At 41.5% G+C, this 26,232-nt stretch overlaps 1 protein-coding gene across 2 annotated transcripts in view; it reads right to left on the reverse strand.

The window, feature by feature from the left end:
* Window positions 1-26,232, reverse strand: part of SLC23A2 (solute carrier family 23 member 2) — a 143,982-nt gene that overhangs the window by 85,756 nt on the left and 31,994 nt on the right. For both annotated transcript variants that reach the window (XM_061436583.1, XM_061436584.1), the window contains exon 2: window positions 3,389-3,634. In XM_061436583.1, the coding sequence (XP_061292567.1) occupies window positions 3,389-3,496 (108 nt within the window). In that variant the 5' untranslated portion in view covers window positions 3,497-3,634. The remainder of the gene's footprint in view (window positions 1-3,388; window positions 3,635-26,232) is intronic.

Raw genomic sequence — 26,232 nt, forward strand, 5'->3', positions numbered from 1 at the left:
ACTCTTTGGGGACAAGAGCCTGTGTGATCCAACTGATAAACTTAACACATCATGTTAGCTAGATGCTTTGGGCAAAGCCCTACATTTCACCTTCCCACAGAACCACTACGAAAGTTCTAAAGCCACTTTCAACTCTAAGACTATCAGATTCTATGAAATTAGTGTGCAGACCCTGTGGTCTCTGAATGAGGAAGGAGAGACAGATGCATGTCCTAAGAGCAGAGAGGCAGTGACCAAAATAATCCCACCAACTGGGTATCAAAAAGGGACCGGCTCCAACCTAACCCCCTATCTCTGCCCTATCAACAACAAGTCATTCAAAATGAGATTCAAAATCCCACTAGGATGCTCCACCGGCTAAGACTCCACATGCTCAATGCAAGAGCCAGGCCTGATCCCCTAGTCAGGCAACTAGAGCCCACGTGATGCAACTAACAGTTTGCATGCTGCAACGGAAATCAAAGATCCCCCACACACAGCAAGAACCAGCACAGCAAATAAATAATAACAAATATTTTCAAATGGTCTTCTACCTTATTTTTTCAGTTTTCTTAGAGTAAGTAATTTAACTAGTGATTAAATAAGGGCGGCATACTGTTCCTGTTTTTATTATATTACAAAATATTTTCTAACAAAACTTTCTACAACCTCAAATTCCAACACATGAACTATTTCTTCATGAACATTTTTGGATAAGCTTTTGTTTTCATTGGTTTTCCTTCTTTTATTTCATATTCTATTTTCTTATACGCTCTGAGGGAGCCCATGTTAACACACTTCTTGGCATCCCTGTTCTATGGCATCCTGGTGGCTCATGTGCTGATTTTTACAGCTTCTCCCCTTGGTATGTCACATCCTTCCCAGTAGCTCAATCCCTTTGATTTCAACTCTATTACTCCTCTATTTCTTCTCCCTTTTTAATGCTTAACTTTTATAGCCAAAGAATAAAGTAAAAATTCTATAACATCTCTAAATGAAACTGCTCGAGTGTTAAATTAACTTTATATTCACATTATTTTTAAGTCTAACTACACAGTATATTTATATTCCCAGCTCCCATGTTCTTGTTGTACTCCTGGTGAAAATGAATCTGGAAATTAAGGCTTTGAGGAATTCTCCTTCCCAACTGCACCCCTAAAAAAACAATGGCATTTGGAAAACCTCCAAACAGGCAAGGCTAGAAACTGACAAGTCTTTTAGAATACAAGAAACATAAAACAATGAATGGGTGGACGTTGGGACCCAAGAAGCTCTGGGCCCAGAAGACCTTGGTCAGGCAACTTCCATGGGGAAACAGGGGCTCAGGGGTCCCTGCATAAGGGGAGGGCCAGAATCAGGCGGTACACAAGGGCCAGCAGGTCTCCTCACTCCTTCATGCTATGGTCTGTACCACCGGGGGAAGACGGGAAGACCTCCCACTGTAAGACCAGGTTCTGGACTGGATCCAGGAAAAGAAAAGGCAAAACTATAGAGAGAGAAGCAGGGAGTGGCAGGGAGAGAGAAGAAAATATCAAAAGAAACAAGAGGATTTCACACCAGATGAAAGTATAATAGAACAATGAGAAAAATAGTACATTAGGGTCATTTGTACATTTTAAAATGCACAAACATTTAAAAACACATACATATAAGAAATTAAGAACTAAAAATAGGCAGATACAAACTGAATAGTAACTTTAGAAATAAGAAATACAATCATGGCAATAAAAGTTCAATATAAACACACAACTGTACACAAAGAATTAATAAACTGAAAAATAACACTGGGGAATCCAGCCAGAAGGAAGCACTAGAAAAAGACTTACAAATCATAAGAAAGCAGTTAAAGAAAAATGGAGATAGAATGGGAGGCTGTACTGTACAGTTAAGAGAAGTCCATTCAAGAATTCAGAGCAACATACAGTTGTTTTCAGAAGTGCAAACACACAAAGACAGTGGCCATTCATAGACCCTTGGTATGGTTTAAAAGACAAGTGAACAGAGAAGAGGGACACAAAAAACAACAGTGAATATGAAAACTGATAACATATATTGGTGAATTTAACTGCTAATTGTGCACTATCACAACCTGAATGCTAAAATAAGCCTAAATCTCTAAACCATAATGACAAAGCAGACTCAAGTGAACTAAAGTTTTTGTCTCTCAAGTAGAGTAGGGCAGGGTAAATGGTCTGCTGAGCAAATGGTGCAGAAGAGACAAGTCAAAACCCAGGCATGAACTTTCCTTTTCATTTTTCAAAGATGCTCTAGTTTAAACCTGGAAACCTGATTTCTCTGTTGCTCTAGATAAGCCTTCAGTATAACAGAAATTTTTACTTTGAAGAAAGAAAACAAGTAACACCACTTACAAAATCAGTGGAAAATCTCCCTGATTTCACAGAGTAAAAATCAAAATATAACTGCAGATTTGGTCAACCAATGTACTTAAAGATGCTGTGTTCATATCTTTCTTACTGGGTATTTGCAGCAAGGCAAATTCCAGGACCCTGTTTTAAAGAATCCTAGAATGGTATTCTTGATATTACCATTTCTAATACTAAGGGGAAAAAAACCTGAGGCAAGATCCCTCTAAAGAGCTTTTTTCTTTTTTAAACCAACACTTTAGGTATCTTTACACACATCAAGTCATAATCCTACATCTGAAAAAAAATATTAGCACTGAATATAATGAATGTGTGTCATCAACCTTATCCGACTTATCTGATATCACTTATCCAGGTAAAATATCTCTATCTTGGATGCTATTACCATAATATAAGTCATGGACATTTGGGTTCCAAACAATGAATGCACTCATTCATCCTCCCACCTTGAAATCCAAGTCTGAAGTTGGGTCACAGATTATTTCATAAAAACACATTTTTGGAGATAAAATTAAGCCTTCAACACCCTCTAGTGCACAGTGAACACTGGGCCAGTTTTACAGTGTTCACAGCAAGGCATGCTTCCTTCTTGGAATTAATCCCAGCAGGTGACTCTAGGCAGTGAGTGAGTGAAGTCACTCAGTTGAGTCCGACTCTGCGACCCCATGGACTGTAGACTACCAGGCTTCTCTGTCCATGGGATTCTCCAGGCAAGAATACTGGAGTGGGTTGCCATTTCCTTCTCCAGGGGATCTTCTCAACCCAGGGATCAAACCCAGGTCTCCCGCTTTACAGGCAGACGCTTTACCCTCTGAGCCACTAGGAAAGCCCTGACTCTAGGCAGAGAGCAAGGCTAAAACCACTGTCAGACAACAGGGTTCCCAAAGACTATCTTGTGTGAAAAGCATTTGCTCTTCAATCGCCTTAACTTTCACTGAGAACAGAAGTATTAATGTTAATCCTATTCAATGCAGAAACTACTTTAGAGTGACTTAACAAGAAAGGAAGACAGGGAATGCTGTTACCGGAAGAGTAAAGAAAGACGGGTGCTTCGCTTCATCTTCATATTTGCCTTCAGCTGAACTTCCAGCCTCCATGGATTTGGATGTAGTGTTCTTACCAATACCCATCATTAAGAGAAAAAGAGTAGCTTGGGGACTGAAGTGGTTGGAAGTTAAGGCTTGTCAATACAAGGAGCCCAGATCAGAGTCAGCTCTTCCAGTGCCGATTCTCAGGCAGAGATGAGCCCCACAAGTGCCATTTCTTAGCACCTAGAAAAAGAGAAAGCAGCCAAATCATGTCAAGCATACAAACAACATAAGACACACAGACATTGTATTTCCTGCACAGGAAAGTCAGAGTACAATTATATCCAAACATTAAAAAAACTCCAGAGAAGGCAATGGCACCCCACTCCAGTACTCTTGCCTGGAAAATCCCATGGATGGAGGAGCCTGGTGGGCTGCAGTCCATGGGGTTTGCTAAGAGTCGGACACGACTGAGCGACTTCACTTTCTCTTTTCACTTTCATGCATTGGAGAAGGAAATGGCAACCCACTCCAGTGTTCTTGCCTGGAGAATCCCAGGGACGGGGAAGCCTGGTGGGCTGCCGTCTATGGGGTCACACAGAGTCGGACACGACTGAAGTGACTTAGCATAGCATAGCATTAAAAAACTCATTACTTAATCACTTTTCAAGTCCTCATCCACTTTCATTTATAGTCATTCAGATTCTGAACCACCCTCTGGAGAGGGGGACCACCAAAATTGACTATCAAAAATATTAGAATACTAGGGAGGAAAAAAATAGAAGAGGCATTTCTTTGACATGCATTACAGTATCTATCTTTTAGTCCAGCACTATCCAACAGAACCTTTCTACAATGATGGAAATATCCTACATCTGTCTTGTCCAATACATTCGTCACTAGTCACAGGATACTAAGCACTTAAAATGTGACAAGCGCAAGTCTTCCCTGGGGGCTCAGTGGTAAAGAACCCAACTGTTAATGCCGGAGACACGGGTGTGATCCCTGGTCCGGGAAGATTCCACATGCCGCGAGGCAACTAAGACTGTGCCACAATTACTGAGCCTGTGCTCTAGAGCCTGGGAGCTACAACTGCTGCAGCCTGTGCACCCTGGAGCCTGTGCTCCACAACAAGACAAGCGGCACAAGGAGAAGCCCCCACACAGCAACTAGAGTAGCCCCCTCTTGCAATAACTAGAGAAAAGCCCACAGCAACAAAGATACAGCGCAACCATAAATAAATAAATAAAATTATTTTTAAAATGTAACTAGTGCAGATACAGAAACTGAACCTTTATTTGTATCAAATTTAAGTTTGGCTAGCGGTGATCATACTAGACAGCTCAGCCACAGCCAACGTACTAGGAATGAATGGATCTTAGCTCCCCAACCAGCGACTGAACCTGAACCTTCAGCAGTGAAAGTGTGGAGTCTTAGCCACAGGACCACCAGGGAATTCCCTAAGATAGAAAAAAAAAATACCACATGCAGGTAGAGGGGAGAAGGGACAGGAAACCTTCACTGGCTCTCAGGTTAGAACAATGTCAGATCTTAGCGTCAATTAACTTCCCACAGAGAATGAATAAGCCAGACAAGTTGTCCTGCAAATGAGAAGGCAGCCCTACAAGAAGTTTGGAAAGACAAGTAGAAAACCTTCTGTTTAGGAAATTTTCTTAAGACACCTCAACCAACAAATACTTTAGATAGGCTGGAGAAAAACAGAAATATAAACAAGAAAACACAAAATTGGAGAATTCAACAGTTAAAGGGCAAAAAGGAAAAATAATAGAAATAGCTGCCAGAATGTCAAGTTGCCGCAATGGGATAGAGCTAGGTACACAAACACAAAAATTTTTGAGGTGGCTCTTTCGGTTTAACTGTTCATCCACATTCTGCATTCTTGTTCACATCTCATCCATGACTCTTTAAAGCAGTGGCTCTCAGTGAGGAGTGATTTTTTTTTTTCCCTCCAGGGGATATCTGGCAATGTCTGAAGACACTTTTGGTCATCACAACTGGGAGATAACTGCTGCTGCTGCTGCTAAGCTGCTAAGATGCTTCAGTCGTGTCCGACTCTGTGCGACCCCATAGACAGCAGCCCCTCTGTCCCTGGGATTCTCCAGGCAGGAACACTGGAGTGGGTTGCCATTTCCTTCTCCAATGCATGAAAGTGAAAAGAGAAAGTGAAGTCGCTCAGTCGTGTCCGACTCTTAGCCACCCCATGGATTGCAGCCCACCAGGCTCCTCTGTCCATGGGATTTTCCAGGCAAGAGGACTGGAGTGGGGTGCCATTGCCTTCTCCGGGAAAATTGCTACTAGTATCTAGTAAGTGGAGGCCAGGTGTGCTGCTAAAGATTCTGTAGAATGCATAGGATAGATAATACTTTTTTGTTATATTTGATGCAAATATCTTAGTCCAGGGTTTTGCTTGCTCGCAAATTCTATGAATGATCTTTTAGAATTGTTTTTATTTTTATGTAACCAAATCCATCAGTCTTCTACATTGTGATTTGGCCACTGCCATCCATCAGTTTTCCAAGATCTGAACAAAAAAAGAGTGTGACAACAACCATACCTAAATGTATTAATAAAATATGCCTGAAGAGACCCTGACAGATTTTTACCAGGGCCAAGACCTTATGTTTTCCAGAAGATAGGACAAGCAAAGAGGATGGTGAAAACTGTTGGGTCTTTATAAGACTACTTGCCATAGAGTCACATCCAGAGGGACCATAACCTCTTTGCTGTACATCCAGCCCCACTGCCATATGCATGCCAGCAGAGCTTTCAAATCTACACTTACCCAAGTTAGGGGAAATGAAAGAACTTTAATGTAGAATACATTTATTCTACTTGCTGGGGAAGACTGAAGGCAGGAGAAGGAGACGACAGAGGATGAGATGGTTGGATGGCATCACCAACTCAATGGACATGAGTTTGAGCAAGCTCCATGAGTTGGTGATGGACAGGGAAGCCTGGCATGTTGCAATCCATGCAGTCACAGAGTCGAACATGACTGAACAACTGAACTGAACTAAACCCATGTAAACTTTAGCTAAAACATAGGACTTTAGTGTAGAATACATTTATTTTACTAGGCTAATTTTATCTTCATGTTTGTTTCAGATGTATACGTCCACTGCAGGAGCCAACCCTTCCCATTGGCCCTCATCACCAGAAACAGAGAGGGGTAAAATTCCATCTGGACAAGACCACTTTCATCAAGTACTCTGTACTCCATTTCTCTACCCAATGTTTAACTGACCCTTACAAGCTTCCTGGAGTGTGTAGTCAAGTGGGCCTTAGGAAGCATTACTATAAACAAAGCTAGTGGAGGTTATGCATTTCCAGCTGAGCTGTTTAAAGATGATGCTGTTGAAGTGCTGTACTCAGTATACCAGTAAATTTGGAAAACTCAGCAGTGGCCACAGGGCTCGAAAAGGTCAGTTTTCATTCCAATCCCAAAGAAGCACAAGGCCAAAGAATGTTACAACTACTGCACAATTGTACCTACCTCACATGCTAGGCAAGGTAATGCTCAAAATCTTCAAGCTAGGCTTCAACAGTATGTGAATCAAGAACTTCCAGGTGTACAAAAGTAAAGTCAGTCGCTCAGTCATGTCAGACTCTTTGTGACCCCATGGACTGTAGCCCACCAGGATCCTCTGTCCATGGAATTCTCCAGGCAAGAACTCTGGACTGGGTTGCCATTTCCTTCTCCAGGGGATCTTCCCAACCCCGGGATCAAAGCCAGGTCACCCGCATTGCAACAGACTATTTACCAACTGAGCCACCAGGGAAGCCTTAAGTGTAGATGCACAAGCTAGATTTAAAACAGGTAGAGAAACCAGAGATAAAATTACCAACATCCACTTGATCATAGAAAAAACAAGGGAATCCCAGAAAAACATCTATTTCTGCTTCACTGACTACACTAAAGCCTTTGTGTGGATCACAAGGAACTCTGGAAAGAGATGGGGATACCAGACGGCCTTACCTGCTTCCTCAGAAACCTGTATACAGGTCAAGAAGCAACAGTTAGACTTGGACATAGAACAATAGGTTGGTTCAAAATTGGGAAAGGAGTACATCAAGGCAGTATACTGTCACCCTGCTTATTTAACATATTCAGAGTATATCATATGAAATGCTGGGCTGGATGAAGCACAAGCTGGAATCATGATTGCAGGGAGAAATATCAATAACCTCAGATATCCAGATGACACCACCCTAACAGCAGAAAGTAAAGAGGAACTAATGAGCCTCTTGATGAAGGTGAAAGAGGAGACTGAAAAAGCTGACTTAAAACTCAACATACAAAAAATTAAGATCATGGCGTCCGGCCCCATCACTTCATGGCAAATAGAGAGGGGAAAAATGCAAACAGTGACAGACTTTATTTTCTTGGACTCCAAAATCACTGTGGATGGTGTCTGCAGCCATGAAATTAAAAGACACTTGCTCCATGGAAGAGAAGCTATGACAAACCTAGGCAGTGGATTAAAAAGCAGAGACATCACATTGCTAACAAAGATTCATCTAGTCAAAGGTTTTTCCAGTAGTCATGTATGGTTGTGACAACTGGACCAATAAGAAGGCCGAGCACCAAAGAACTGATGCTTTCAAACTGTGGTGTTGGAGAAGACTCTTGAGAGTCCTTTGGACAGCAGGGAGATCAAACTAGTCAATGCTAAAGGCAAACAACCTTGAATATTCATTGGAAGGGCTGAAGCTGAAGCTCTAATCCTTTGGCATTCTGATGCTAAGAGTCAACTTACTGAAAAAGACCTTGATGCTGGTAAAGACTGAGGGCAGGGGAGAAGGCAGTTGTATGGATCATCAACGCAGTGGACATGAGTTTGAGATAGTGAAGGACAAGGAAGCCTGGCGTGCTGCACTCCATGGGGTTGCAAAGAGTGGGACCCGACTGGGCGACTGAACAACAACAACAAGCTATACTGAGGGGACCCATCCACTCCTTTTTGCCTGTCTATTACAGAACATCAGCCTTTGGAAAGCCCTAAAGACGTAGACCCAAGTGAGCATAAAAGGTTTTGGGGCCAAAGAAAGTATAGGGCAGGAAGTTTGAGAAAGGTTTTGGGGCAGAGGGCTGCAAAGTCCAAGATGGACAAATGGAGGGAAGAAGAAGAGGAAGAAAAGGAGAAGACGGTGACCACTGAAAATAAAAATATATTCTTGAAAGTCCCAAAATGACAAAGCACTCAACAGCCAAGTACTCAAGACTTATGAAGACAGCCTCAAGGCCAGAAACCACGCACTAACCTGAGATGAGAGTCTTTTATGTGTAGAGTTGAACTTTCAAGTGGGGAAATGCCAAGGCCCAAAGGCAAACACAGCAAAAGATTTTAAACAGTGACGTTTAGGGTCTATGTTAGAATTTGTGGTAAAACCGAAGGCAAAATCTGCCAAAAAACCTGAAATGGGAAAGTGTCCTCCCCCAGTGCCTAATTGACCCTTCTTCCTACTCTGTGCAAAACAAAGAGAACAAGCAAGCCCATGCTGTCTGCATGCTGCATCACTCATTCAATGGACATGAACTTAAGCAAACTCCAGGAGACAGTTAAGGACAGGGAAGCCTGGTGGGCTTCAGTCTATGGGGTCACAAAGAGTCGGATACGACTGAGCGACTGAACAAGTGCTATCTTGCCCCTGAACCCAAGACAAGGGGAAAGACGGGGCTGAGGGATAAAAGGTCTGATTCATCAATAATGAAAATGAAAATAATGACAGTAGTTTTCCAGCTATGTGTCCATGTGTGCCAGAGACATCTCTTACCTCTCATTACATAAACAAAAATTACTACTTGACAGGCACACTAACTCTATAAAAGTGGAAACTGAGCTTCAGAGAAATTAAAAGTAACTTGCCAAAGGACACCCAGTTATAAGCAGTGCAGCAGCAGAACTCAAACTTTAAATCAGTATTCCTGTCCTAACAATGCTTATACAAACAAGACATAAGCTTTAAGATGGCAGAGCTCCTTCTCCAGAGCTTAAGCCTGCCCTCCTCAGACCAAGAACTCCCAAATATGTGCACTTCCACTGCATAAACCATCATCTCAACAGCACAAAAGCCTCCTGTTTGTTTCATCTTGATGGCTCTACTGCAGCAGGAATGGCCATGCTACAGAAACTACCATACCATTTGATGGTGTCCTAATTAGCCAAAGAATGACACCCAAATTGCTTCACGAGGTTTCAGGTCCACTGTGAAGCCTACTATGTAACTTGATCCTGCTATGCTGTGGTTTCCATCTTTCAGTTAATTCCTTGATGGCATCAGATCCTAGCCCTCCGGCCCTTGCACATGCTGTTCCTCCAAACACATTCATCTCACCCATTTCCCTCAGGGGGTAACTCCATCAGTCTGGCCTCTGATCACCGTAGTTCATCATAGCATCTGGGAACCATAAAGATGGTTACGACACAGCAAGATAATGTCTACCTGCTCAGCCAGACAAGTACAGAACAAGAGGCACTATCCCCAGTGCTGAACTTAGCACCTGTATTAAACATGCCCCAACATATGCAGAGTAAATGATGCTTAAAAATTAATAATAAAGGTCAATCATATAATATAACAGAAGATCTCGGTTCGATTCCTGGGTCAGGAAGATCCCCTGGAGAAGGGAATGGCTACACACTCCAGTATTCCTGCCTGGAGAATTCCGTGGACAGAGGAGCCTGGTGTGCTACAGTCCATGGCGTCACAAAATGTCAGACACAACTGAGTAACTTTCACTTTCATATAATGTAACAATCATTCCTGCTTAATACTTTTATTTAATCTTGGAAAAGGAAATCAACAGCCAATATTAAATTCATCTGTGATACAAGAGACTGTTGTTGCAATTTAGTGGCCAAGTCATGCCTGACTCTTTTGCAGACTAGCTTTCCAAGTTCCTCTGTCCATGGGCTTTCCCAGGCAAGAATACTGGAATGGGTTGCCATTTCCTTCTCCAAGGGATCTTCCCTACCGACCCAGGGATCAGTTACGTCTCCTCCACTGGCAGGCAGATTCTTTTACACTGTGCCACCACGGAAGCCCAAAACCATGGTATGATCCTACAGAGGAATGCCACTATAGTCATTAAAAAGATAGCACAGAAATACTGACTGACATGGGGAAATGTGTGCCCTAAGTTATATACAAAAACTGGTATTTAAAAAAAAAACAGTATTATATTAATAAACCAGTCACAGGACAAATACTGCACAATTCCACTTGTATGACGTATATGAAACAGTCAATTACAGAAGCAGAGAGTAGAATGGTGGTTGCCAGGAACTGGTACAGAGGGGAAAGCAGGATGCTGCTTTTCAGCAGATATAAAGTTTATTATGCAAGATGAAGATCTCTATAAGTTATAGAGATCTGTTGCAGCTAACAACAATGTACTGTTCATCTAAAAGTTCATTAAGAGGGTAGACCTCAGCAATATATAACAATATCAATTTCCTAAAATGATACAATGAATGAAAAGGATTAAAAGCAATTTAAAAAATGAAAGAAGCAGTATGTACGGCAATAACTCATTGTGTATGTATAAGTGTGCCACATGTATAAACACACCAAAATGTTAACTGTAATGTTGACTGGTGGGACAGCAAAGGACTTATTTTCTTCCTCTTATTCCTCTGTATTTCCTAAAGTTATGTACTTAACAATGAAAGCTATGCTCACTTTCTCACCCAAGAGCCACATCAGCACCCAGCTCTTCCCTGCTATTAAGAAATCAAATCCAGAGAAGTAATCATTTCTCCTTACCAAGGGGACACAAAGCAAAGTGGTATAGAATACAGTGCTCATGTTTATAAAGTTATAAAGTAGTTTTTGTTGTCAGAAGAGCATGGAGAAAAGCCAAGGATTTGTAAATTATACTTAGCAAGTGAAGGAGGGAACTCACAATAAACGAGGTATACCATGACTCTATGTTGAAACCACTTAAGAACTTTAAAAATACCTAGAGTCTATCGAATAGGACTGCCCAGCCTGGGCATCTAGATTTTGTTTAACTCTCCTGCAGCCAGAGTTAAAAATCACTACCTTAGAGCAAGTAAGAAATCACTATAGACTCAAAAAAATAATAAATCAACCTCAATAAACATAATGCTGACATGGTAGGAAAATAGCAATTTGGGAGATTCTGCTATAAATAAAAAGTAAAAATAATCAGATCTTCAACAAATCTTTCAGTTCCCTAAAGACTGAGCCACCAGCTCTCTAGCCATCAGGGTGTGTATGGGTGTGGGTGTGTGTCTCAGCCATCAGAGTGTGTGTATGTGTGTGCGCATGCTCTTTATGACCACGCTCTTTGTGACCTCATGGACTATAGACCCCCAGGCTCTTCTGTCCACGGAATTTTCCACGGAAGAATATTGGAGCAGGTTGCCATTTCCTAGTCCAGGGCATCTTCCCAACCCAGGAATCAAACCTGCATCTCTTGCATCTTCAGCGTTGGCAGGCCACCAATAATCATGCACAAATGCAGAATAACAATTTTTTATAATTAAATGTATTTATTTTTAGTTGAAGGATAATTGCTCTACAACATTGTGTTGGTTTCTGCCAAACATCAACATGAATCAGCCATAGATATATCTGTGTCCCCTCCCTCCCCATCCCACCCCTCAAAACAGAACCCTGGTTTGAGTTCCCCGAGTCACAGCAAATTCCCATTGGCTATCTATTTTACCTATTATAATGTATACGTTTCCAAGCAGAATAATTTTTAATCGATGTTTATTTCATGAGCTATTCATCAGCTATTCAGTCAGTGGTTGTTTCTTTTGCACTGAATTTTTTTATCTGACCATTTTTCCCTTGTCAATGTCAACTCCTTCAACTATGACTTACCATTTCACCCCCGTAAACATTCCATCTTTATATTCAAAAAGCTTTAGCAGACCTGATTGCAAAGCAACTGTCAATCCAAGACCAGCCTTCCCTTTGGCCCAGGTGTCTTCGGAACTCTTCGTAACCCACTACAACTGCCAAAGGTCCAGGCTCTAGACTCCTGCATTCTGCTACACCTACAAATGCCAACTCTTTCAATAGTACTTTTTAAATCTTGCCATGGAGGCTCCTTCAAATTTCAGCAGCACCAACTGGTTATAAATCATTCAGTTTTCCAGGTCGGGCAGCCTGCAATTCTTGGATGGCCTCTCCACACAATAGCACCAAGCACTTAAACCACACAAAAAACCCCACCTCAAATAGTAATTTCTTAGACTTGAATCTCCTGCCACAGCACAACACAGGTCTGAGAGGGATCCCTATAGCAGGGAAGTTCATGTATAGCCTTTGAGAATTTGTGAATAAGTCTGGCGTTCAGGTTGTTGTGTGGTGTGTGTGCTAAGTCTCTTCAGTCATGTCCAACTCTTTGTGATCCTATGGACTGCAGCCCGCCAGGCTCCCTTGTCCACAGGATTCTCCAGGCAAGAAAACCAGAGTGGGTTGCCATGCCCTCCTCCAGGGGATCTTTCCAACCCAGGATCGAACCTGAGTCTCCCACATCTCCTGAACTGGCAGGCGGGTTCTTTACCACTAGTGCCACCTGGGAAGCCCCCTGTCAGGCAGATAGGGAGTTCTTAAAACAATACACAACAAATATTGATAAGGTACACATTTACCCCAAAAAGGTGGCATTGAATAAATGCTACACTGAAACCATAACTGCACAGCAAATCCACTGTTTGATACAGATACAAAACCTACAGTTCTCTAAAATGACACAGAATAAGAAAGAAAAGAAGAGAGGGTAAGAATCAGTGGTTCGTATCCCTAAAACTCAAGTGGGAATCTTATTCAGTATACACATTTCTTCTATACAAATACTGGCAGAAAAATATTCAAAGCTATCATTATTATTATTATTATTATTATCAGAGCTTCCCTGGTAGCTCAGCTGGTAAGGAATCTGCCTGCAATGCAGGAGACCCTGGTTCAATTCCTGAGTCAGGAAGATCCCCTGGAGAAGGGATAGGCTACCCACTCCAGTATTCTTGGGCTTCCTTCCCCTGTGGCTCAGGTGGTAAAGAATCTGCCTGTAACGTGGGAGAGCTGGGTTTTTATGATAACGTTCCCAAATTAAAGACACAGAAAACTCTATCAACAGGCAAATAGATAAGCAAATCATGGTGGGTCGAAACAAAGGGATACTAAGCAGTTAGAAGGAAGCAACTATTGATGTACCTAACAAGAAGGAGAAATGGCAGATACTACTTTGAGTGGAAGAAGCCAGACACAAGATATGTTGCCTGATTCCCTATAGACAAAACTAATCTTTGGTGGCTGGAAGCAGAAAATGGTGGCCTACAGAGCAAAGGTGGGAAGAAGGGACTCCAAAGGCAGAGGAAGGAACCTATGGAGTGACAGAAATGTTCCATATCTTAGATATGATTCTGGTGGCTCCATTCATTGGCTTCCTGGTGATTCAGATGGTAAAGAATCCACCTGCAATACAGGAGACCCGGGTTCAATCCTTGGGTTGGGAAGATACTCAAGAGAAGGGAATGGGTACCCACTCCACTATTCCTGCCTGGAGAATCTCATGAACAGAGGAGTCTGGAGGGCCAAGGTCCATGGGATCAAAGAGTTGGACACAACTGAGTGACTAACACTTTCACTTCTTCCATTTATTGTATGTAAACTATGGCTCAATAAAATTGATTTTAGAAGAAAAGAAACTTAATTAACTCTCACCCCACCAACATTAAAAAATGTCCCTTCCCCCAAATTCTGATTCCATAGACCTGCATTGAAACCTGGGGCTGACATTTTTAACAAGTACATAATGTTCTAATGCTAGTGGTCAGATCAACACCTTTGGATTGGGCAACCTGGGGTGAGATCAAGCTATGCTCTCTACAAGCAGAAACATATCTAAACAGGTGTAAGTAAATGACCAAGAAGGAAAACTCTGGAATAAGTAAACTCAAAACCTGAACTTACCAAGTGGTAGTCTGGTCCTTCCAAAGACACAAACAAGAACTCTCAGAGCCAGCCAGGTTCAATGATAAAGCACATTTTAAGTCAATCTCTGGCTCTCTGCTTAAATCCCATCATTAGGGGATTATAGATGAACTGTGGCTCTCCATTACATTCTGTTAAATACTAACATGTGACCTAAATACTTTTAATTCAAGCCAAAAGAAAGATTACCGGGAAAAATAACCTCAACTTGTACCTGATCAAACTCCCTTTGAATATAATGACTTAAATGGTTGCCTAACATAGAGTCTTGCTTTGAGGTTTAAAATTCAGTTTAAAATTCTGACCCTGGCTAGTTATCATTATTTCATTTAAGCAGTAATGAAATGAATAAGAAGTGGTTATTATTTGATCTTGTGATTACAGTTAAGCTCACAGGCTGTAACTAGCCGGGGTGGGAATCATTCTACAGTCATTTCCAAAACACTCTTAAGAACTCTTGCTCTTATTTTTCAAACTGCAAGTCATCATCCACTAATGGGCCAAGAAATCAACTTGATCTCAACCAGAATTTGTACAACAATGAAATTTAATAGAATAAAGAAAATTCAGAGCACACCTCACAAGATAAGGGTAACCCTTATCAAGGTAAAAACTGTGGGTCAGTCAAAAAGATTCTAAAAGTCAGTGATGTAAACTAAAGCTCTGCCCAGTGACACAAAAGGCAGTTTAATACATGTTATTTGCTAAACTTTAACATACTCACAAAAATAATTTGCCAAAGTGATACAAGATGACAACACTGATAACAAAATATAACATCACCTTGCCTTAACAATGGAGAGAGTGCCCAGAATCATGGCTTCAGAGTGGCCTTTCTTTAAAATCTTTCAGAGCCCGAAATCAAAACACCTCAGTAACTGCATTCAAGACAGTATCTGTTTACATTGCAGTGAGTTGTGTAAGCTTCTGGCACTGTCTTGGTTTGTCAATTTGTTCTCAAGAAGGGAATTTTTAAAAAGTCAAATAGAACCTGGTTTTCTGAAGGGCAATCAGGGTTGGCTGCCAGGTTTCATCTCAGAAACCACCTGCTAACAAACTCAGAAGCCCCAGGACCTACGAGGAGCGTATGGTGCAAGCCTACAGGGAACGTGGAAGGGAAAGGCCCCAGGACGAATGTTGCTCAACTACTTAGTGAGTGATAGTCACTCAGTCATGTCCGACTCTGTGACCCCAGGGACTGTAGCCCACCAGGCTCCTCTGTCCATGCAATTCTCCAAGCAATACTGGAGTGGGTTGCCATTTTCTTTTCCAGAGGCTTGACTACTTAGGAATCACTTAAAAATGGAGTCAGGGTCCTCAACAGAGGGGACACAAAGCCATTGGAAAGATGTGGCAAATATTCCTGGCACATCTATGGTGTAAAGAAGACCACTCCTAATTCAAAGCAAATTTTTTGGAGCATAAGATGAAATGATAAAATGATAGATGTTAAAAAGTATTCTCTGAATGCAGAAGACCCCTTTGGTTCCTTCCAGAGACATGGCCTGGGAAGTCTTTGGCACAGAATAACCTCCAGTCCCAAACTAAACTCTAAACCCTAAAGAAGCTTAGATCCAGCCCAAGATAGGCTGTTTCGCTGATGACAGTCTACACACAGCCTGAGTCATGAAAATCATGGGTCATGCGATCTGGAGAAGATAATGACTCATTGGTTGCTCCATTAGGGGAAAACTAGAGTCAAGTTTACAGTAAGAGGACAAAGCAACTGATGTTCTGTTAGTTTGATGGCTCTAAAATACAAAGTCATCATTGATCGCTGTTTTTTGACTTAATGTAGGTGTCAGATGCTGTGCCTAGTATCATCCAACAGAAATCTTTTCCCCAAACTTTATTTAAAACTATAAGACTTTAAGATCCATCATCTTCACTGTGCCTCTCCTGCCCCAAATACTACCCACGTGAACCATGCTGACACGCAGAGTTCCCAGGTCTTAGCTCAAAAAGCCTCCTCCTATAGGGAAGTATTCCTGGGTTAGTTGTCCCTCCACTTTCCTGTTTGCATAGTACATAGTTTCTTGGTCCAGCTCCCCATCCAGGCAGGGATTGGGCAGGGACACGGTGTTCATCACATAAAAGGCATTCAAATATGTGGAGAAATCCTCAGCATTTTTCCAAGCACCAGTTAGCCATACAAGCAAAACAAAACCTATTCCCTGCTCTTCAGGTTTGTTCAAGGAAAACATATGGCTGGGATAAGAGAGAAGGCGAGGGAGAGGTAATAGAGGAGAAGGTATAGCCTGTGGGCCAGGATTAAAATATACATAGATATTTGAGAAAACTCAAGCAGAATCAAGATGCATTCTATTGCATTTACTTCTGTGTGATTTAACACGTCACTTTTTGTACAAATGATATTTTTTATTGAAACACTATTTTTAATGTATTAATGTTATTTTTAATGTACAGGGCACTGAAAAGTTAATTTTACATGCGATTTTAATGGCAAAATGTGAAAAACTGCATAATTTCACTTAACTTTATTCAAATTCTAGGAGGGGTTGTTATTATCCCCACAGTTTAGAAAACTGAAGCACAGAGAGGTTGACATACCCTTGGACAAAAGCCAAGGGGAAGTGGCAAACACATCGATCACTGAGAGCACAAAAACGGCTCCTATTCCCTCACGGACTGACTAACAGAACAAGGCTCTAAAGATGAACTGCCAGTAAAGGCCTGAGATGTTAGGTCTGATGGTCATTTTGGAGGAAGCTGAGCAAAGTCCCAGTTATTATCAGGGAATAAAAAGACACTTCTATACCTCCAAGTAACCTTTGTCATCTGATGTTTCCCTCCCATCCACCTTTCCAGTACAACAGCAACCCTGAGTGCTCAAGTAATCTCCAGGGGATGGCCCTGCCCCCACTAACTCTGTGCCCCTCAGTACCCACTTCAGCTCCTGCTGCATCCTCCCTTTCCAGCACAGCTGATGACTCATCTGTCACCTCCAGCTAGCCCCCACTGCAGAAGAGAAGACACTGTTCATGTGCTGGGAACAGCATCTTGATGCTTCAAGCTCAAACTGACTTACCAGCTCTCTCCTTGAATTACTCTTCAGACTAATCCATTCCTCTTTGGAATGCTCTCACCTTTCCTCTGCCCCAACTGCCAAAACAAAATTTCTTTCTTGCACCTGCAGAGAGAGGTCAAGCTCCACCTTTCCCTAATTTCCTGACTACCCACTATATCTGCTCTGTTTTGCTGGACTTTGGCCCACTTACTTCTCTCAACTACCTGTTCTCTTCCTATATCTGGAAGAAATCCCATTTGCAAATCTCTTCTATAGTAATTTTTTTCTCCTCACTCACCCCTGCTGCCCCCTATTCCAGTTTACTAAGAGTTCTGTCTCCTCCTCACAGACTCTCCCAAGATAAGAAAAGGGGCGCTCTGCAATTTCACCCACCTTGATGGACTACCTGAAGGCTGAATAGTGGAATGTGCTTAGTCCCTCAGTTGTGTCAGACTCTTTGCAACCCCATGGACTGTATAGCCTGCCAGGCTACTCTGTCCATGGGGGTTCTCCAGGCAAGAATATTGGAGTGGGCTGTCATGCCCTCCTTCAGAGGATCTTCTCAACCCAGGTCTCCCGCATTGCCGGCAGACCCTTCATCATCTGAGCGACCAGGGAAGCCACACCAGGGTGTAACTGCACTGTACTGCAAATGCCTGGGGTGGGGACACTGATTTTTCTCCAGACTCACACCAAGGACACAGTGACTGAAACAGCTTTTCCTCGACTTTCATTGAATGGGAGCCTTTTTCCTGACCTTTAATAAACATCCCATACCTTTCTTTTTTTCCTTCAGAGGGGTATGTTCCTCCTAACCTATTTAAAAAAGAAGAAAAAGAAAGAAAAGAAAACCACATCCAATTGATACAGAGACTACAATTACTTAGAATCCTATGGCACAGATATATGGCTTTTGTTGGTGTCTAAATCTGACATTTTTACACCTCCACAACCTTAAAAGAATTAAAAAATGGATGTATTCACCTATAAAAGAGGATCCAGCTCTCCTTGAGGGTTGTTTAATCTATGTTCCTTGCTGTCTGTGTACTTACTTTTCCTCAAACCCCTAAAATTCTGTATAAAAGAGCACACAAGGCCTGGAAAGTTCCTGGACTGGACCTCACTCAGAGAATAAGGTAAATGAACACCTGAAAAACACTCAATCTAACTTTTGGGGGGGCCAAGATACTTGGCACGCAAGAACTTACTTTCCTGACAGATCTAAGGATGGAATCTATGCCCCCTGCATTGGGAACTCCAGAATCTCAGCCACTGGACCACCAGGGAATTCCCTGAATTTAACATTTTAATTGCTGCAGATCAGATTTTTTATTGGCACTCTCACATATTTAATGAAGAGCACTGTCTTCTAAGAGTTGCATAAATGTTAATGTTATTAATATTCAAATAATGTCTGACAGCACCAAAAAAGACTTTGGAGATTTTCTAGCAACCCAGCTGGGGAAACTCAAGCTATAGGTGCCTTACCCACCTACGGAGCCATGTATTAGCCAAAAAAAAAAAAATCCCCACCCCCGAAACCAGCACACAGTCATAGACGGGGCACACACAGTCACAGATGCATATGCATGGAAACAGACACCCAGAACTCAGATGCACAGACAGACTGACAGACGCAGACACTAATTCCCCAAAGTACAGCTTATGTACCAAGAAATGGTCTTACCTGAAGAATGAAACTTTACTGTAGTATCTCCCAAAAATACTTTGTATTCACTGCCCCCACCCACCAATTCTGTGCTGGGCTCTGCTCAAGGATGGGATCATTCTGATGCTCAGCATGAGACGCTTCAGGTGCTGAAGGAACTTCGGATTTTATAACCCACAGAGGCTTACCAAAATTGTATAACCACCCCACCTAATCAGAAATGCTATCTACTTTGTATTACACAACAGCCACCACCTGGTTACAAACTGTTACTGCATGCCTCCAGTATGGTCTGTTTACCATCAATCTGTGGCAGGTTTCTATGTGGCAAGCTGGATACCACTGTGGAAACCAAGCAACTGCTGGGATTACATATCTCAAACTTACACAAATAAGGAAAATTAAAACCTATCTTTCCAATCCCTTCCATTCAGATGAACAAGTCCACCCACACTGCTTTCTGCTCAGTGAAAAGGGAGATTAATTTTACTCCTTATTTTGGGGTGGGTCATTTTTCATTTCCCCAATCAGGGGCCCACAGACAACTGTTTTCAAAACTCAGAGACTTTCAGAGATTAAAAATGTATCTGCAGGTATGATTTCTTCATTAAATGACAGGCAGAGCCAATAATAACTGTTACATTGAAAGCTAACCCCTGGGGCCCAGCTGGATGTGGCACCTGTTGTATGCACTCCCAGCTGCAGAGGCCCCACCAGACAGTGGAAGTGCCCATGAAGACACAGAAAGGGGCAGATATACACTGAAAGGGAAAAAGCTGCACCTGCAATCAGACTTTGTCCTTTCCAGTCCTGACCTACCAAAGGACTGCCAAAACCTGGGCAATGGGCACCTCATCTCTGCTGTGAGAGGACAAATACTAGCCTTCATCTTGCCACCACCACTGCACTTCCCAAATTCAAACAGAAAACCAAGAAACTCAGATGAGAAACAGCCAGACAGAAGATGCATCTTGGAAGATGAGATCCCTGAGATAAAAGCAGAAGAAGGAGGAGGACAACTTCTGGAGAGAAAAGCAGCATTAAGTGTTACTTATTCATGAGTAATCTTAAGGAAATCAACAATGAACAAAAGAGGAAGATGCCACTGGACTAGGGGAGAAGCTACAGCAGAAGCCAGAGGGATGGCTGGAAGCCAAGCACTTCAACTGTTCAGGGGCAAGAGATCACAACTACAAGCGCCCAAAACACAGGTGACATGTGACACACTCGACCCACCAGGCAACACGCCCAGGTACTCCCTTGCTCCAAGGTGAGCTAACCCAGGGTCCAGCCTATGGAAAAAACACTCAAGTCTCAGTATCCTGAATACAAGAACTATAATCAGGATGTTCTGTGAAGACAAGCTTCAGAAAGGAACCAAAACAAAATTTCAATTTGGAAAAAAAGGAGCAAAGGAAAAAAAAAGTTGAGTATAAACACAGGAAACAGGATCAAACAGTTACATGAAGAAAATGGTCTAAGACCAAGAGACAACAAGCTGGGGTGGGGAAGAATTATGAGGAAACAAAAAGCACAGAATTAGTTCAGAAGCAATAAAGAGAAGTGAAACTGCATAAAACAGCAGAAAAACGAAAGGTAAAGGACAAGCCTGAGAAACTCCTAGATGTGGAAAAAGCCAGAAAGGCAGTAACAGTTCAGAGATGAGTATCATGGAGGGGACAAAGCAAAGAGCAAAGTCAAGACACGAATAATCCAGTGCTTCTTAAATGGACTTAAAAACAAAAAACAAAGAAGCCAGTCACGCTGTAGGATTCCATTTATATGAAATGTCCAGAATAGACAAATCTATAGAAACAGGAAGATTAGTGGTTGCCTGGGGCTGGGGTAGAAATAGGGGACAGGAATGGGAGTGATTTAATGGGTTTGGGATTTATTTATAGGATGAAGAAAATTTCTAAAACTTGATTGTCGTGACAGTTGCCCAAGGCTGATTCACCAGAAGCCACTGAACTGTACATTTTTAAATGGGAGAACTTTACAGTTTCTGATTTATACCTCAATAAAAAAATTTTTTCTAAAGAACAATGAAGAGGACTTCCCTGGCAGTCCAGTGGTTAAGAATCTGCCTTCCAATACATGAGATGCAAGTTTGATCCCTGGTCAGGGAACGAAAATCCCACAGGTCACGGGGCAACTAAACCTTGGCATCAAAGATCCTGCATGCTGCCCCCAGGCTCCGGAGCCCTTGTGTCACAACTAGAGAAGCCCCAGTGCCGCAACAAAGACCCACACGCCACAACAAGGTTCCCTAGTGCTGCAACTAAGACCTGACGCAACCAAATAAACAATGAAACCAGATACAAAAGATGCAGGGAAAAATCACAACCAATTCTGAGATTAAGAAAAATCTGAGTACAGAGATGGGCACACCAGGCTTCCCAGGTGGCTCAATGGGTAAAGAAACTGCCTGCCAATGCAGGACGAAAGAGATGTGTGTTCAACCCCTGGGTCAGGAAGATCCTCTGGAGTAGGAAATGGCAACCCACTCCAGTATTCTTGACTGGAAAATTCCATGGACGGAGGAGTCTGACGAGTCACAGAGTCAGACATGACTGAGTACACACATACATGGGCACACCAGAGTCATTAAAAAGTCAAGGCAAGAAATTAAACTTGAACATATCCTGGCAAAATAATTTAGCTATGGGATGAAACAGACACACTCAGGGAGATGGAGAAAATGTTTGGTTTACTTAAATGGTAGCAATAATTAAGATTAGCCCCAGGATTTTCCAAGACAGTAATAAACACCAGAAGTCGAAAGAAAATACAGATCTGTAAAGAGCTGGAGAAAAAGGTTTCCCAAAGAATTTTATAATCAAACAAGTTGCCCTTTGTGTGTTAAAGCCAAAAACTTCAGAAATGCATGAAATAGAAAAGCAAAGCCTGGGGCTATATTCTAGCCACGTAAGAAGCAAAATTCAGAGAGGTCACTAGTAAACAAGACTACTAATGATGTATGGCAGCCAAAACCATCAAAATTAAAACATAAACCCAGTACATCAAATTATTCTCTAAGCATATACTGAAAGTGAAAGTATTAGTCACTCAGTCGTGTCTGACTCTGCAACCCTATGGACGGCAGCTCTCCAGAATCCTCTGTCCATGGAATTCTCCAGGCAAGAATACTGGTGTGGGTAGCCATTCCGTTCTCCAGGGGCTCTTCCAATCCAGAGATTGAACCCAGGTTTCCGGCACTGCAGGCAGATTCTTTACCATCTGAGCCACTACATGATGTTAAAAATGTAATTAAAAACAAAGCAGAGTGAACAAGAGTACGTTAAAGACTGAACACAGAAAATGAGAAGATGATGAAGCCCTTCCACACAGACAGGAATGGAAAAAATACCATTAGATTTCAGCTATGACAACTGAAGAAAGTTGTTTTCCATTTTTTTTTTTAAATTTAAAAGAAACCATTATTAGAATTTGAAGACTAAAACTACAGACTAAAACTAAACCTGTAAATCAAATTCATTTCATTAAAAATATTCCCTGTTTTGTCAAAAAATAAACGCCTAAGATAGACCTTAAAAACGAAGCAAGGGGAATTCCCTGGGGATCCCATGGTTAAAAAATGAAACATAAACAGACCCTGTGCTCTTTTTTAAAAGTTCAGGATTTATAAGGGATCAAACTGAAGGGACTTCAAAGAAGTTGTGCGTATGCTACCAAGACCCCAGTCCTAGTGCATCAATCTGGAAATCAGTGGCGTGGCTGCTCTGTCACACTCTAGGTCCCTTGATTAATGGCTCTGAGGGCATAGGCTATAAGAGGTGGTAGAGGGACTTTCTTGGACGTTCAGTGGTTATAACTCCAAGCTTCCACAGGACACTTGGGTTCAAACCCTGGTTTACTTAAACAGTAGCAATAATTGAGATTAGCCCCTGGATCTTCTGATAAATGTCAGAAGTCGAAAGAAAAAAGAGATCTGTAAAGAGGTGGAGAAAAGAGTTTCCCAAAGAATTTTATAATCATGTGGGAACTAAGAACATGTGGTCCTGGAGAAGTCTCTTGAGAGTCTCTTGGAAAGGAAGGAGATCAAACCAGTTGATCTTAAAAAGAAATCAACCCTGAATATTCTTTGGAAGGACTGATGCTGAAGCTGAAGCTCCAAAACATTGGCCACCTGAAGCAAACAGTTGACTCACTGGAAAAGACCCTGATGCTGGGAAAGGTCGAAGGCAGGAGAAGAGGGCAACAGAGGATGAGATGGTTGGATGGCATCACCAATTCAATGGACATGAACTTGGGCAAACTCTGGGAGATGGTGAGGGACAGGGAAGCCTGGCGTGCTGCAGTCCATGGGGTCCAAAGAGTCAGACACCGACTTGGCAACTGAACAACAATTGTTATTTTTAAATGTCAGACACAATGGAATTCATGCCAGAAAGTATTAAAAGGGAGAAAAAGGATCATTTTACATTGCTAAATTATAAAATTGACAATAGAAGTATGTTAATTTTTATGTTCTGAACATTATTTCACTGAAATGAGGTCCATAATGTTTATCAACACAGAAGAATGACTAAAATTTTATAAACATACCTACTGGTCTCCAAGAAGATAGGAGGCAAGAGGGTAGAGGGGAAATGAGCAGAGACTTGATCTCCATGTTAATTCTATTGTGCATCAATTAGAGAATCTGACCAATATCATGAATAAGGCTAATAAAGTAAGTATCAAACTTTGCATACCACAGAAAGTAGAGCTTTATTTTCAATGGCTAAGAAGCATTAGTGAAAACTGACCACCGTGACGAATAAAAATTTCAGCCTCCACAAAAAGAACACTTCTGGTTGTTTGCTCATAATGTTAAAAACAGATTTAAAAGAATTATCAACCAAGAAAATTTAACAACTTCAAAATTTTCTGCCTTTCTCCCAAACACGTTAGTTCAAAGGTAAAACTAAGACTGTTAAAAAATATCTTTACAATTAAAAAAAGAATAAGCAACAAAATACTCTAAAGAAAGTTAAAAATATTGGAGAAGGAAATGGCAACCCACTCCAGTGTTCTTGCCTGGAGAATCCCAGGGACGGCGGGGCCTGGTGGGCTAGCGTCTGTGGGGTCGTAGAGTCGGACACGACTGAAGCGACTTAGCAGCAGAGTTACGTTAACTTTTATCTTGACCATAAAATCTTCCTGAAAAACCACAGTAGATGTCACTTACCTGGATTTTGAGCAGTATTTTCAGCTTTTCCAACATACTAGAGGAACTATTTTTTCTAGAGGAAAATTAGAGGAAAATGCGCCCTAGAGGAGGCAATTTCTGACTGGAAGGGAATACTATGCTTCACAAGTAAGAGGCCTTTTAATACTTGAATAGATGGTTGCATGTAACTGTCCCTTAATTCAATAGTTACTCTTGTATACTTAGTTTGCTCTGTTCTGACAGGATTTCTACATGGATGGGTCTAAATATGGGGTAAAATTCTGAATTGGTCATTTTACCCTTTTTGTTACATTTAAGTGCACATATTTTAGTTGTGATAAAGGCTATGACTTTTCTAAAAACTTTATATAATAAAAAAAAAGAAAGTTAAAAATAAAGGAAGAGAAAATAGCTAAGAAATAAGCAGCAGAGTTGATAAATTTGATAAATACATCCAAGAAGGCTCTTAAACAAGCCTTTTGGCACTTCCCAGATGGCACAGCGATAGCGATAAAGGATCTGCCTGCCAATGCAGGAGACGCAAGAGACACAAGTTTGATCCCTGAATCTGGACGATCCCCTGGGGTAAGAAATGGCAACCCACTCCAATATTCTTGCCTGGAAAACTCCATGGAAAGAGAGGCCTGGTGGGCTCAGCCCATGGGATTGCAAAGAGTTGGACGTGGCTGAGCATGCACGCACAAGGCCAAAGCAGATAGAGACCTTCCATTCAAAAACACACTGGGCTCAGATGCATATGCTACAGAGACCCCAGTCCTGGTGCATCATCCCTCTACAACTTGGAAACCCAAGGCATTTCCCAGGCAAATGCCTCCCAGTATAAGGAAGTTTCTTCCTATGCTACTCAGTGCCAAAGCACTGGTAAAGGATGACAAGCTTGTCAATCATTTTAGAATCTAAGCATAAACCTGACTCCACATTTAACAAAGCACAAGAGAAGGGAAAAAGCTAGTATTACATTTCATATCTACAGGCAGAAGGGAGAAAACCATTAAGAGCCAAAAAGAAAATCAGAAACCAAAAAGGGATTTAATAAAGCTCAAAATCAATTTTCAAATGAAATCTGTCATGCATTCCAATATAGAAGAAAAATGTCCCCCAAAAGAATCCCTATCTCATGCCAAAAACCAACGAGATACTTTCTCTGAAAAATCCAGCAAGGTCATATTAAAGCCAAAAACAGAAGGGAGTGTGATGTCTCCATTAGAAAAGACTGTTCTGGAAGTTCTAATTCAGTACGAAAAGGATTTTAAAGTTCAAACAGCAGAAAAGGAAGGGGACTTTCATGTTAAGTCCACTAGTTAAGACTTCACCTGCCAATGCAGGGGGTGCTGGTTCAGTCTGTGGTTGGGGAGCTAACCCAAATTCCACATGCCTCACTGCCAAGGGAAATAAAAAAAAAAAACCAAAACACAAAACAGAAGCAATGTTGCAACAAATTCAACAGAGATTTTAAAAATGGTCCATGTCAAAAAAATAAAAATAAAAAAAGGAAGACAAAAGAATTATTCACAGATCTGTCTACAGAGAAAATGAGTTATAGGGGTGAGGGGGAGCACTGGAACCTGATGCTTCAAAAGAGCAGCCATTTACAAACAAAGGGAAACCCCACCCCATGGACTGGCATTACCTCAAAGGATAACCCTCTCTTAAAGTACTGCATAGATATACATGCAAGCAGGCTACAGTGGTTATCTCTGCAAAGTGTGATTATAATTGTTTTTACTTTGTAGAAAAGTTTTAATTTAAGCTTTAGTTTTGTCCCTCCCAATGTATTAGAAGGCAAAATTAGTAGTAGCTCAATACTTAGCACCTATATATGGTTAGTAAATCTAGAACCAAAAATTAGGCAAAACAACCAAAAGGCTTTAAACATGGCCAAATACTGAAAGAAAAAAAAAGTTTAATTCTTCAGAAATAATTATGTATTTGAAAATATCTAATTTGATTAA

This window comes from Bos javanicus, chromosome 13 (genome assembly GCF_032452875.1).
Source record: "Bos javanicus breed banteng chromosome 13, ARS-OSU_banteng_1.0, whole genome shotgun sequence".
In the NCBI taxonomy this organism is placed as follows: domain Eukaryota; kingdom Metazoa; phylum Chordata; class Mammalia; order Artiodactyla; family Bovidae; genus Bos; species Bos javanicus.